Below are 15,129 nucleotides of genomic sequence, written 5' to 3' on the forward strand. Positions count from 1 at the left end.
ACATGATGTAGATATTCATAGTTCAAAAAATGTCGATCCTAATGACTCTTTTGATCCCCTGACTTTTAATTTAGCACCATCATCAGTCAAAGGTTTACTTATGCAGTGAAATATCTGGAAAATCTATTACATTGATTTACATAAAGATTGGTAAAACATTCACGGTTAACAAACATTGAATCCAAATGACTTTGTTGATCTTACAATAACCAGGTCAAAATTGTTATTATTGTTGTACTGCAGGCTGCAGTTGGACATTTACCTCTTTTTTTCATGTCGTCTTTTTCAATGCTTACCAAAGCAAATCATACAAAGATACAATCTACACTTTATTGTGTTTCATAACTGAGAATCAGACCTCAGGTCTCTGCAGAGGTAAACCTGTAAACAGCATTTTATGGGTGAGCCTTACCGGTTGGTGATAAGTATACCTTTTGTACCTTTGAATAGTTATAACTCCTGCTAAATATTTTCTACGAGTTCAACATACTGTATGTTTGTGAGTAAACATATGAGTACAGTCATCAGATAAAGTACATTTTTTTGCTCTAAATTGCATAATATTGTTGTTATTTTAGTGTAAATGCTGCTTTTAACTCTTTATTGATACACCCATTCACTGTGTGATTTAATGAAGATGCAAGAAAGAGTGCCTTACATTCATTCCATTTGAAATTAGTTTGATGTGTTGGGTTTACTAATACCTTGGACACAGGCATTCGGATGCTGGATGGTGATGTGACTGATTTGGTAGAGGCCAAGTCCCTGGGAATCCGACCTGACTACATCGACATCTACAGTGCCAGCTGGGGGCCAAAAGACGATGGAAAGACAGTGGATGGCCCTGGGCTGCTGACTAAGCAGGCATTCGAGCAAGGCATCAAGAAGGTTTGATCAGTCACAAAGAAAAAACTGAATTTCTCTGAGCAGTCTTATGTATGTTTTATTGATGTTTGAATGAAATCACATAACTGTGTTACACAGGGCCGCAAAGGCTTGGGGTCCATTTTTGTCTGGGCATCAGGTAACGGGGGTCGACAGGGGGATCACTGTTCATGTGACGGTTACACCAGCAGTATCTACACAATCTCCATCTCAAGCACCACAGAGAACGGAAACAAGCCATGGTACCTAGAGGTCTGCAGCTCCATCATTGCCACAACATACAGCAGTGGAGAGTTTAACGAGAGGAAAATTGTGAGTACTACATAAATTTCATAAACTGTAGCTCAGACAGTTAGACGTATTCCATAAAATATGTATAATTTCTGTGACAATTCGAAACAAACTGTCATGACTTGCTCAATTTATAGTCATACGCCTCGGTGCTCCACCTGTCCCCATTAGGACACAGCTCTGATAAACTAACTGTGAACATACTGGAGCATTTGGCAGCTGATGCTCATTTTCTTAAGAGTTTGGTAGTGATCAAAACAGAGCTAAAAGGAGTTTCCCAGCGACATCCTTCCAAAGAAAAGATAATGTTGCTCTGGGTACTGGATGATCAAATTTATTTGTATAAACACTCACTGTGACAATTTTATAGGGTGATAATATGTAACACGTTGCTGCCAAAAAACAATTGAAGCACAACTATACATGCTAGTAAAATTGGAGCACCTTATCATTTAAAAGAAGGTTAACTGTTTTCATTAGCATTTAACCATTGTTTTATTAACCTTTATGTGGGACTTTAACCCTCCTTGTAGCAGTGATTACTTAATTTTGTTGGTGTATTAGTATAGTTAGCTAGTTTGCTAAGGTAAAATGAGGGGATTCAAATTGACGAAAAGTAAAACGTCTAAGTCTAGGTCTAAGGAATTTAACTACTGGTGAGTCTTCTGGCTATACCAGCTACAAACAGACCACATAATGTTAGACATGCATTGGTTGTCAATCAACAAGAAAAGGATGAGGGTCCTGCCTGAACCTTAGGGAACTGGACTAGCTTTCAAATCAAATAAATTCAAATGTATTGCTATAGCACTTTTAAAATAATATGAGTTGACCAAAGTGCTTTACAAAAAATGCATATACAGAGGCAGGATGAAGACTGACTGACTCCCATGGACAAGGAGTTACACTAGTCAAGGCGAGTGGTTAAAAAGCATGGATTACTTTTTCCCAATCTTGTCATGAGAAATTGGAAAAAGCTGCTCTCATCACAGAATTTATCTGTTTGTCAAATCTGTCAACCAAATAAAAATGAGAAATGACAACCTGATACTGTGACAGTTGTTAATATGAAACAAACAAGCCACATCACTGAAGCTATGAGTACTGTATTTGTGTTCCTGTTCTTGTCATTTGACTGGTAAGTTGACCAATTTCTATTGGTAGAACTGACTGTGTGTGTGTTTTTGTGTGGGACAAGACCAAAGATCAGCAGAGGTTGTGTTTGCTAAGACTGCGGTGTGTCTCTCACATCATGTGGAGGGCAGATAGAAAAACAGAAAGATGACCAAGTGAAGAGTCATAATGACTTTTTCTGTTCACAACACACACAAACTAGTATAATATTGTCACAGTTAACAAAGAACTGTGTGAATGTGGAGCTTTTGTTCTGCCTTGGCTCTGGCTACCAGCCGTGTCTCTCAGTGGGACGGTCATACACTGTGTTCTTCATTGTAAATATTATGCTTTGGTTTGTGTAAAACCAACCAGTGATGAGAGAACCAACTTTTTAGTGCAGTGTAAAGGTCGATGCCAGTCATGCTGTGAGCTTCTGGAGAGGATACCACATACAGTGTGTTCCATTGTCATTTATTTAAACAAGCAGTGCTTGTGAGCTTAAAACAAGCCTGGTGGTGTGCTCACTAACAGTTAGCTATTTGTAATGGGAATAAGTAAGGGGACGTCATCTTCACGTAACAGAACCTGAAAAATAACAACAAAATGTGTGGATTAGATTGACCCAACATTACAGATTGCTTTGAATAAATGCTTTGACACCCTCCTTGATATTCCACTCGTCTTCTCAAAAAAAGCCCCCAATTGAGGCTTTGGCTCGGTGCTCGTTATGCTAATTAAACTGGTTTTACGTAAGTGGATCAAGGGCAATACAGACCCTTTACCTTATATCAAGGAACTGACAGCTTGTCTAATTTGTCTTGTTAGTTTGTAAATAAAGATGGATGCAAATTCATTGTATGACTTAGTGGATAGAAGTTATGGGGTTACTGACACAGGAGGGTTTATCAGCCTGTCAACAGTAACTTGTAACAGTGCATTGTTTTTGGCAATGATGTCAGAGAATTCATTTCTAAATAATCTTTTTATAGATGTTATAAGAACCTGGAGATTTGGATTTGCCACCTACTTTTAACCCGCTTTTAACCTTTTAAGACAGTTTTTTTACCAGTGTGTAATTTCTTCATGGTACTTTAACATAGTGGGAGCAAATGGCAAAAATGACATTTGCAACTTTAGAACTACTAGCTCATAGTATAGATAGAGACTTAATCAAGAGCAAGTGTAGAACAGAAAGATTGAAAAAGTAATTCAATGTCTTTTTCAGTGATATACTGTTTTGTGATTAGGTAACATTTGTATGCTGCATGCTGTCATTTTAAGGCCCTGTAGACAACAAACACAGCATTGATGTGGTTTGATTAATAAAAGAAAAAAAATTCAATATGAAATCAAATCTATAAAGTACATCAACTTGGAATACTTTGTTTGTGATCCCTTGTAGGTGACCACCGATCTTCGGCATCTCTGTACTGATGGTCATACTGGGACTTCTGTCTCTGCTCCCATTGTGGCTGGAATCATAGCCCTTGCTCTGGAGGCCAAGTCAGTCTTGCTGTTTACTGCTACATTACTTTGTTTACCCCTCCTCTTTCGCCATCTGTCTTCTGTCTTTCCTGATGTCTGTTTAGTTCCTCTGCTGTCAACACGCTCTTATCAAGAAACTGCATAGACAAGAGCCAAAAGTATAATTTCTCAGAATTCTTTCTTTTTTTTTGTTGGCAGGATGTTTACCAAATTTCCAAATGAACTTTCAGAGCTGTTCATTTTATCATTAGACAGCCCTTAATAAACATGACGTGTAAATGTTTTTTTCTGATGTTCGCAAACCTCTCAAGGGAAAGTGATGCCACCATTATATTTTCAACTACTGATGTGGGTGATGAAATTCACCTAAAGCATGAATTGGGACTCCAGTTAACTGAATCTAGGGTGAAAGTTCAATTAAGTTGAGCAACTGTCTCTCCTTTAAGCTTTGTTATATGTGCGCGTTGTAGCGTAAAGCAATATCCGCAGTTGGCACGCAATCTACGAGCATGCAAATAGTTGTTTTTTTCAATTGCTGTTACTGAAATGCTCAACATGCTGTTTATTGCATTAATCTTCAATACGCCAGAGGGCATTCAAAAAATTGTACTGTGAAGAAACAGGAAGACAACGAGTGTTACCAGCTAAACGGCATAAACCAACCTCCACAATGCCTAGGAGGAATTGTAATTAACAGTAAACACATAACTCATAATCATGAACCATTTTATTGCCTATATACAAATAAATTAAAAAAACAGCTGTAAGCAGCTCTGGCACTGAGGAATAAGATATATCAGGCTTTGAATACACAAACAATTCTTGTTTGGAGGATACATTCATCGTTGGTTCTGGTCTTTTCCTGGGATTGGTTAACAATAGAAAGAGCATATAACCAGTCTTATTCTTTTAGCTTCAGTTAACAATGAAGGCTGTCTTGCCTCTTCCTCTTTGTATCTACATGTGTGAATGTACTGTAAAGGCTAAAGTTGACCAATGGAACAGTTTACCAAAAACACAATGCATTACTTCAAACCTGGTTGAACTAAACACATTTTACTTACTCATAACAATCAAAGGCTCATCGAACAAACAAAAGTTCAACAGTCGCTCTGTCTGGCGAAATGAGATGAACAATGTCTTTGGTTTCTCTAGCCTTTTGCTGACATGGAGGGATGTGCAACATCTTCTGGTGAAGACATCCAGACCAGTCCACCTGAAAGCTGATGACTGGAAGACCAATGCTGCAGGACACAGAGGCAAACTGCATTCTGCTTACATTCACTGTTTTATGCTGAAAATACATTCAACAACACTGAAGCCTTAGATAATTAAAGAAAGTCTCACTTTGATCTCTCTTCACGTTCTCTTTGACTTTTAATCAGTCCGTGTCTTTTCTCACAGTCAGCCACCTATATGGTTTTGGCCTGGTGGATGCAGAGGCCTTGGTGGTGGAGGCGTCAAAATGGAGGACTGTTCCTCCTCAGCACACCTGCATTCAGATGCCTGTGCGATGCACCAGGTGAGGTAAACTGTAGGTAGTTACAGTATGTAGCTCACTGTGAACTTTCTGCAAACATGAAAGTGGCTTCATGTTTCTTGGATCCATCCAGGATGGATGACAGGTGTTTTGGAATTGTTGAAAAAATACCACATGTATATCTTATAAACGAGCACGGCAAAAAGTCTTTAAACATATATTTTTTATTATTTTATAGAAATCTAAACATTACAATAAATGTCACACACATAAACACATTTATCATTTAGTACAGTATACACGTATGTATGATATAGATTAGTGCTGTTTACTCTGGGCTCCCATCAGATTTTCATTGACATTTATGTAATTGCACAATGCTTATGCTTATGGCTGTCCCAGACACATCCATGCTGGCCAAAGTCTGAACAGCAGCACTACCACCTCCGGGTGTTCAGAGGAGCCTGACCAGCACGTGGATTACCTGGAGCATGTGGTGGTCAAGGTCCTGATCGTCCACCCACGGCGAGGAGACATGGAGATCAACCTCATCTCTCCGTCTGGGACGAGATCACAGCTGCTGGCCAAGAGGTGAGAGATACACTGTATGCACAGCAATGCATCTTGCAGTTCCAATATCAATACCACATTGGCTTTTTATTAAATTGTCAGTTCTACCACATTCCCCACTTGTATCTTTTCTTATTGGAAACAGTTCACAGGGAGGTCTGTGGATTATCCCAAGTAACTGGAAAATTGTTGTTGGCAAAACATGCTGTCATTTTTTTGAACTTCTGTTTCATGTACATAAGTGGAGTTTATCGTCCCTCCCTAATCTCTGATAAACTTACTGTGTTGTACTTAATGCTTTCAGGCCATGATGAAGTACGTTCCAAATATCAAATATATATTCTGTATTCAACCAAAGATTTACTCAAGTATTTATAATAAATTAGACTCAATGTTTCCTCAAATGGTTCAGAGTAGATAAGAGGTGGCCCCCTGCTAATATCTCTTACATCAGCTACTGCAGCACTGTCTGTGATTACCAGCCAAGACAGTGACTTGTTTCACCTTGTGAGTCTGTGTGTGAGGGAATCTTGCCAAAATGTGGTCCTGGAGACACATACTGTAGTAGGAACTACCATAGGAGCAGTTTTGGGTACTTTGCCAGGTGTTTGTATTTCTGTTTTTCTGTCTGTGGACAGGTCAAGATAGCGTCTCAACCATGCAAAATGTTGTCACGAAACTTAAGAGATAAAAAAATGTAAATAAACGTAGAGTTTGAAGGTGGTTGTGGTTTGAACGTGGGGAAGGGTCCATTGGCCCCCCAACTTTACATTCTGGCCCGATTTGTCGTCGCGGCAGTTGTGATCATAGCAAAACAAAACATGCAGATGATATTTTATAGTTAATTGGTACCAATATACTAAGTCTAATGTAAAACTGATCAGGGTTGGGAGTTTCCTAACTTTGCCTTTCTCACATTTCATTTCACCTCACTATTATGTTTAAAGGTTGTTTGACAGTTCCAATGAGGGCTTCAGGAACTGGGAGTTCATGACGGTTCATTTTTGGGGTGAGAGGGCACAGGGCTTATGGACTCTGGAGATTGTTGACTCACCATCAAAGCTACGCAACCGTGAGGTGCTGGGTAAGGTCTAACAGCACATGTACACACTGAGGCATACATTTAGATTAACCACATTTGAAGCTGATGTCCTTCTCCAGAGCATTGTAAAAAAAACGTTATTATTATTGATACTATCATTGTTACTTGGCACAGGCAACCTAAAAGAATGGACACTGATCCTGTATGGCACATCTCAGGACCCTTACCAGCCCCACAGTGCTCAGCACTCTCATTCAAGGATGTTGGAGATCCCAGCCCCAGAGGAGATCCTGGAGGAGCCAGAGCTAGAGGAGGAAGATGAGTACAATGGTGAGAGAAACGAAGCAGTGACTTTTTTTCTTAACTGAAATACTGTAATATAATGTTGCATTCAAAAACTGAAAACAATCAAATATAACAGCACAAACATATTTTCTCATCAAGTCTAAAAATAGTGATAGTATAATGAATGGAGCATGTTTTTGGAAAGAGAGTTATAAGCTGTTTGCACTGGTGAGGATGATGATGGTGGTGTTGATTATTATTATCAATGTGGTGCTCCTCAAGGACCATGCCACAGTGAGTGTGGAGACCAGGGCTGTGACAGACCAGATACTGAACACTGCCTCAACTGTGTCCACTTCAGCACAGGCAGCTTAAAAAGTGGCAGGTAAGAGTTGACAGAAGGAAGTGGAGAGGAGAAAAGTCCTAAACTTTAAAGCTGAACAACTCAATCTAGTTTAATGAACAATGTATCACATGACTGTGTGTAATGTGAAAATGGTTTGTCATATTGACAAACTCTTGAGTATTATTACAACTCTGTAGTTCCCCTCAGCTTTACAGAGCAATCTAGCTACTTTCAGCTGATTAAGATTTTATAGACCGAAACTAGAAAGGGTACCTCTCATGCGTTTCCTTATTTTTGTCTTATATAAGTTTGGTGTTTATATTAAATGTGGCCAAAGTGTCAAATAATAAGGGAAAAGTAAATGTATCAAAAACATCTGGCTTCAGACTTGCTTCTGCCCATTGTGAAAACCATTCTGTTTCCAAGGATTTTTTTAAACTTAAGCTACTAGCTGACATCAGTTAGCGCTGGATTTCTTTATATGGTCATCTGCTCCAGGCAAAGCACCCCAACAAAGTAAAGGGACGAACTCAACCCATTGCTGCTAAACCGGCAGCTCAGTCATCTTGAATGTCTCACAGGAAGTGCTATTTCAGTTGCGAAGGAGAACTTATTTAGTTTGCCTTTCCTTAAGCAGGAAGCACCAGGCAAGAAGGGATTCAGTATCCATTTTTCATGCTAACAACAGCCATACGCAAAAGTTTTGGTTTGTTCTTGGTTCTACCGTCAATGTATAAATGCTCTTTAGTTCTGATATTACTGATGCTATTGCAGCATGTACCAACCTCTTTGGTAGCTGCCATTATTATTTTGAACCAGCTGCCTCTCTGTGAGGTCTCACACACCTAGGCCATGCCTGTGGCTGCCAGTAGCTCCTCCCAGGGTGCAGATTGGTCCTTGCTCAGGCTTACCCGACTTGAACACCTTACCTGACAGGCATTGAAGCTAAACAAGCTGGATTTGTATGTGATATGTGATCTTTATCTATATACTAATTTGGGTGTAGCCCAGTTTACGCAACACACATCATGTGACCAAGTGAGTACCAAATGGGAACGTCCCTTGTATGTGCTGGAAGTTCACAGATGTACCCCAACAGTTATCAAATTAACTTTTTCTTCTTAAAAAGTCATAAAGGGATTGTTCTCATAGGACCTAAATATAACCATATATTTTTTAATGTCCCAAAAGTTCTCTGTGTGATGGCAAGTAAAGATTGGTTCCGAGACATTTGTCACCATAATGTTAGGGAATTTAAAAAAATGCAGTTAGATATTGATGCTACATCATGTTTTAGTAATTTTCCACCACACCAGTTGTCAAGTTGTTCAGCAAACATACTTAGATACAAACATTACATATGCTCGCCTACGGTCACCTTTTCAGCTAAAACTACAAGCCATAAAATCAATACAGATCCATCCCTACAAGCTAGTCCATATTTATGCTGTAAACTAACTCTCTTTACACCGTCCAACCTCTGTGTGTAGAGCCTGTGTGAGCCACTGTCCACGTGGACACTATGAAGACATAGCGTCTCGACGCTGTAGACGCTGCTATAAAGGCTGTGAGGGATGTGTTGGCCGATCAGCCAGTGACTGTCGCCCCTGTCGAAAAGGCCTTTACCTCAACACACTCAACTCTAGCTGCATCGATACCTGTCACCCAGGTTACTTTGCTGATGAGAGTAAGTCAACACATCCACAGTGTGGACTGAATTCAGTTGGCCTTTTATTAAGAATGGGATATGTAACAGTCATGTAGATCAGGGGTTGTCAACATTTTTGCTTAATGGACCGTTATTATATATTGTCAGTTTTCTTGCGGATTAGCCAATAGATGTGTTGTGGTTATTGAGTTATAAAGGTTGGGCTCTAGATAGTTCAAATGTTTGGATATTATAACACACACAGAAGGGTGTTTATCTCCCCTGCCAAAAAAATATAAAAACTGTCACACTCATATGTTTTTGTTTATTATCCATATTAGCAAGCTAGTTGCACAGTTGTAAATTGGTGATGACGGACTGATGGCCAATTACTAACTTTTGATCAAAATCCCTATGTGGGCATGATGGAAAGTACTGAGGAAAGATGCAACACAGAAAACCCCCACTAAGTTCAAGGTAATTACAGCACAAATAGCCTGTAACAGTCTGTCAGTAATAGGGAATGATAATCAGCTTATATACAATTAAATAAGATAACATTTCATTTTCCATTCACACAGAAATGTATCTTGCATCACATGCTCCAAACAATCAATAGAATAACAAAACAACATAAAAAACATCTTTAAGGTTACCCTCCAGCAATCATCAAAAAGACATGATACAATGTAAGCAGCATCTGAGAAAAATGCACCTGTCCCTTGTCATGTACACACACACACACACATCTTACATCCAATAATGTAATTTTATTAACAGCAGGGAGAAAAAAGAACTCAGCCTTGTGCGAGGGCTGTACTGTACTGATTCTCCCTATTGCCTGCACCCTAAAGTGCCTCCCAGAGGGCAGAAGTTGGTACTTCTCATGTTGGACATGTCCAGGGCAATTTTGTCAGCCTGAGTCTCCTTTAAAAGTAAATCATCTGTTGTACCTTTTTGCAGATGAAGCCCACATGGTAGGAACAGGACAATGCACTGTCCACATGCACCCCCATGTATTTGAATGATGACGGACAAATCATTGTTTCCTGGTGGCCTGGTAGTAAATGGTCGAAAGCCCGCTGCTCGTTCGCTAATCTCAATACACAGATTCTGCATTCATATGTAGAGACTGTACACATGTATAAACTGTAAAGATTTACAGATTCTGCCATGTCAAAATCTGTAAATCAGTATTCATATGCCGAAACTGTAAGCAACGAGACAATATTTTGGTTTCGCATTGTGATCCAAGTAGTATTGACCAATCAAGTTCACACAGGCCTAGGTTGAATATTTATGCAAATATGCAATACATGCAATAAACCACCAGCTATTGTCTGACAATAATTTCATTTTTTTATTGATTTGAACTTCGCTTGTAATCTTGGTTGTACATGTTGTCTCTCAAGGTGCATCTCTGACGGTAAACAATGAGTAGTGAACTTAAAAAAAGGATGTCTTGGCCTGGATATCCGCTGGCTACACAAGAACCCCAGAAATATAGCCACTTACATTATTACATTACATTACAGTCATTTAGCAGACGCTTTTATCCAAAGCAACTTACAATAAGTTACTTACCACCCTAATAGTCGCCAGACTGCTGTTTCAGAAGTGAAAATCCTAGGGCGCTAACTTTGTTACTGTTAATTATTGTTGTTTCCACCAGTATATTGATGCATGTGCATGCTGTCTACGCCAGATCAGAGACTATGTCTGAAGTGTCATGACACCTGTATGAGATGCCTGAGGTATGCAGACAGATGCACCGCCTGCAGCGAAGGCTATCGGTATGTAATGAAAGTGAGATTGCCATGTATATATGAACTTTGGTTTAAAACAAATTGTTGTAATGTTGATTTTTTGTTTATAGTCTGGCAGGGATGACTTGTGTTCCTGAATGCACCATTGGGACCTTTTTCCATGTGGAAGAGATGACCTGCAGCCCATGCCATTCATCTTGTAGGACTTGTACAGGTCGGTAATGTTTTTGGCAGGTATAAAGTTTCTTCACTGTCTTCACAGAAGACGCAGAGATAAAACCTAGTGATAAGGCAAATGCTAATTAAAAAAAAACGTAGGTAAACAAGACCTGTGGCAGAAAAAGTTGAAGAGATTCAGCTACAGGTTTGAATATATATTTTGATCACGTCTTTCCAAAAGCGCCATTTGCTCCTGATAGTATTTTCATCTTTTGTGACATTCAGTTTAATATCTGTTTTTTCCAGGGCCCGGTAAGGAGGAGTGTATACAATGTACTGAGGGCTACCTGCAGCAGGAGTGGAGGTGTGTGCAGACCTGTACTCCTGGCTATTACTCTGCAGATGCAGCAGGAGTACCTCATAAGATGTGCCACAGGTGGGTAATTCTCAGTCTTACGAATATCCCTTGTTCAACCTTGGATCATTGTGTGTGACTGTGTTGGTCTGTGCGTCCATGACTTAGTGGGTGTGAACATCTGTTTTTGTCCACGGCTAATCTTCTGCTGCAGCAAGCAAATATTGTGGGCAGAAAGACTTTGCACACTTTGCGATTTGTATGAAGTGGATCATATATGCATCGAACCCAACGCTTGTATAACGTTACATGGCTGCATGTTTTTGAGTTTGAATGAAGTATGTTTGACAATGCTTTACAGCACTGGTTGTATTTATTTAATCATAAATGTGTCTTTGCAGACACACCTGACTGAGATCTGCACACTACTGAGGGCACATTTCTAGTTTTTAAATGTTATAGCAAAGTTGGTTAGGGTGCGATGCTTCTCTTGCGTAACTTAACTATTGTGCCTCAATTAAAACAAGTTGCTCCCTTGTAAGGCAGAAGGTTTAAAATTTAGTGAAAAATCAAAAACTTTCTTTCTCTCTTTCTTCTATTTAAGTAACATTTGGATTATAGACTTGACATTTTTTGTGCAAAACCATACGAATAATAATGTTACTGATTGAATAGCCCCAAGAAAACCTTGTTATATAATATGAAAAGAAAAAATAGTTTGTCCAGGTTTTCATTATTTGAGCTCTGTTCTAATGGTTTTTATCTTGCTTTGTCTCCCAAGATGTGAGGAAAACTGTCTGAGCTGCAGTGGCCCTGGAACAACTTGCACTAAATGCAAAGAGGGTTATAGTCTGGTCGGCAGGACTTGTATTGTGAATGCATCCTGTAATAATGGTGAGTTGGATTTTTACCAGCTTTTTATCAGCTTCATTTTGCAACTCTACTGGCAAAACTGGAAGTTTCCAGGTTAAAAGCTGTTAACAACTTCCAAACAGCCTTTTCTTTCCACCTTTCGAACTAAATGTGCATTTCATTTCTGTTTTTAGAGAGAACTTCCCCTGTCATTTATTTAATCAATTTGATGTTTGAACTAGTATAACAACCTTCTGTGTTGCATCTGATTTGAACACCAAAATACCCTGCGTAGTTTTTGACCACAAGCAGCTCTATAGCCCAATGTTTTTACGTGTGGGTCCCCGTATTGGTTGCACCGTGCACACAAGTTGCATGAATCACATCTTGCCACTGGTAACACGCCATTTAGTGAATCAACGGTATATATGCGTTTTCGCCATCTTTTCAACCGGCTTTTTTTTTTTTTTTTTATGTTGTTGATTTATTCAGTTGTAGGCTGAAAGAGATATGATATTGATAACTGTTAACGTATTTGTCCAAAGTCATATTACACTGGTCGGAAAAATTTTGTCTAGACGAAGACGTAATTTGAACGTATTTAATGTTTCATATAAAATGTCAAAAATATGGAACTAAATAGACCGTGTGCCACCCAACACGAAGCTCCCAGGACATCATAATGGGAGCAGCGTATATCCTGTCTGTACATTCATGTACAGACAGGATACATTCATGCTTGCTGCTGGAACACACATGCCAGGTACTTAGGCTCAGACTGCTCGTACGACTTTGAAGGTAGCACCAATCTGAAGACTGCGCAACGGACTTGCAGAGTGAGGTGAACAAGCTGACGAATAAACAAAGCTTCACGCTAACTACATACGTTGTAAGTACTTGAACTATTGATTCCAATAATGCAAACTGTATTAGCAAAACACAAGGGTCAAAATATAGCTGTTTGGCATACAGTAACATGTACAGTATTATACTACGTAATATCTGAGTGAGCATTTTCTTGTTGAAAATACTTTTTAAAATGATTGGTCACCAGTGAAAAGACGTTTTAAACTGGTTCAAATGTGAATATTTTTTTCTCATATTGAATTTATTTACAGATGTTCACCTTAAATATGGCAGACTATCTGAAACCTGCTGCTGAGGGGCTTTGACAACAACATTTAAAGTAGAAAAGGTAGATTTTGTTATTGTTTGCAACAATCATGTATTTTTTATTTCATTGTATTTCAAGAACATTGTTCATGTTATAGCTTAATTGTTGCTTAATAAATACCAATTAATTGATTTCTGTGTCATATGTTTTTTTTATCTTTAAAGTAGAAACTGTTGATGTGTTAGTATGAATCTATGTAAATTGCTACATATTTAACTGTGAGCATTTTTTAAGGGTCAAAATATGTTTAAAAGACGGTTATGGTTAAAAGACAAAGTATTTGAAGACAATGTTTAAACGTTCACATTAAGACCATATTCACTTGGATTTGCAATATTGGCTTTCAATGGAAAAATGTGGATGTGGTCTCAAGTCACATTTCCTTTTCAACCAATTTTGAACATCTTTTCACTGGTGACCATAGTTGTGTATTGAGTGTCTTTTCAATGGAAAAAAGCTCACTGGGGAATGTGAAGAAGAATACTACTGGCAAGCAAACATGAATGTAAACAAGGCTAGTGGTCTTAAACCTCTAAGCTGTTTGCTTTTGTTTTTGTGTGTTGTGAGTTTGATTATTGCTGTGATTTAATGTGAGATTTTGTGAGGTTATTCCACGGGTGATTATTGATGCGGTGGTCCATTTGAATCTAATAAAAAATTGACACATTTCCAAAACAAACCTATCTAATAATGCAAACAAAAAGGTCCAGTTTACATGGTCAAATGCATCTTTTTGCATCTAATAATATGAAAGATGTGTAAGTCTCTTGAATTTTGGATATTTGTATGAGGCTAAATAGGCACTGCATATTATTTGTGTCTACCGATGGTTACACCAGTTTGATCCGTGTAAATTAAGATCTGGAGGATTAGCCCAGATTAGGATTGATTTGCTAGATATTTTCCTGATTTGTTACTATGTTTCAAGGTAGTTTTTTTATCTTTTGTATGAGAAATTGGTCTTCCCATTTATAGATATATATAGATATTCAGAGCATTAATCTTGCAGCAAAGAACTACTTGCTATGTAAAGATATAGCGGATTAATGTCTACCTGGGCAGAGAATGAAGTTTCTTCTGTGGGTGTTATAATAAAAAATGTTATCTACATAATTCTCTTGATTATATAATGTAGCTATTATATTTAGTTCTACTACTCTCTGCCCATGCTCTCTTTCTAGTTTTTGTTCTTCCTTTTTGTGTTCTATGAGATATTTTTTCCTGTCTTATCACTGCCTTTGCTGTTTCTTAGAAACGATATGTACTATACTATAAGTGTACAGTAGTATAAGTGAGGAGGTTGTTACAGAGTCATTAAATTCAAAGAAGGAGAATGTCTACTAAATATGAAAATATGTGTTGAAGTCATACTTGAATATATACTGGACAGATTTGGATAAATAGTTATATTGAAGTCATCTCCTAAAATTAAAGTTGTATCAGAGAAGATCATTATTTGTGAGTGGATGTTGTCCTCATTTGGACCATATCCATAACCTATTGTTGACATCACAGATGGAAGAGGGGATAGAGAGTTAGAGTTAAGAGAGAGCGATTAAGAGGACAATACTTTTCCTCTGGTGAATTGCTGTCAGCATCGGCCATTTTGACTAATACGTTGTAGCATTTGTCATTAAAATAGTTGTAATCTTACAAGGTTGCAAACTTTCAGTGC

The 15,129-nt window shown here is 38.4% G+C and overlaps 1 protein-coding gene across 1 annotated transcript; it reads left to right on the plus strand.

The window, feature by feature from the left end:
* The first annotated feature begins 693 nt into the window (after positions 1 to 693).
* LOC129088647 (proprotein convertase subtilisin/kexin type 6-like) lies at positions 694 to 13,476 on the plus strand. The gene is made up of 16 exons (XM_054595980.1): positions 694 to 888; positions 985 to 1,197; positions 3,695 to 3,795; positions 4,933 to 5,036; positions 5,182 to 5,299; positions 5,660 to 5,848; positions 6,775 to 6,911; positions 7,044 to 7,199; positions 7,437 to 7,539; positions 8,991 to 9,187; positions 10,854 to 10,941; positions 11,025 to 11,128; positions 11,380 to 11,509; positions 12,210 to 12,322; positions 13,079 to 13,169; positions 13,399 to 13,476. Exons 1-15 carry the CDS (start codon positions 724 to 726, stop codon positions 13,123 to 13,125), a joined length of 1,965 nt encoding a protein of 654 aa, XP_054451955.1. The 5' UTR covers positions 694 to 723; the 3' UTR covers positions 13,126 to 13,169; positions 13,399 to 13,476.
* The last annotated feature ends 1,653 nt before the right edge of the window (positions 13,477 to 15,129 follow it).

The sequence above is a fragment of the Anoplopoma fimbria genome, unplaced genomic scaffold (genome assembly GCF_027596085.1).
Source record: "Anoplopoma fimbria isolate UVic2021 breed Golden Eagle Sablefish unplaced genomic scaffold, Afim_UVic_2022 Un_contig_13755_pilon_pilon, whole genome shotgun sequence".
In the NCBI taxonomy this organism is placed as follows: domain Eukaryota; kingdom Metazoa; phylum Chordata; class Actinopteri; order Perciformes; family Anoplopomatidae; genus Anoplopoma; species Anoplopoma fimbria.

Coding starts and splice junctions, on each gene's coding strand:
- LOC129088647 (XM_054595980.1), top strand. CDS start 724: ATGCTGGATGGTGATGTGACTGATTTGGTAGAGGCCAAGTCCCTGGGA. Junction 5,037..5,181: donor CAATGCTGCAGGACACAGAG/GCAAACTGCATT, acceptor CTTTTCTCACAG/TCAGCCACCTATATGGTTTT. Junction 7,200..7,436: donor GGAGGAAGATGAGTACAATG/GTGAGAGAAACG, acceptor GTGCTCCTCAAG/GACCATGCCACAGTGAGTGT.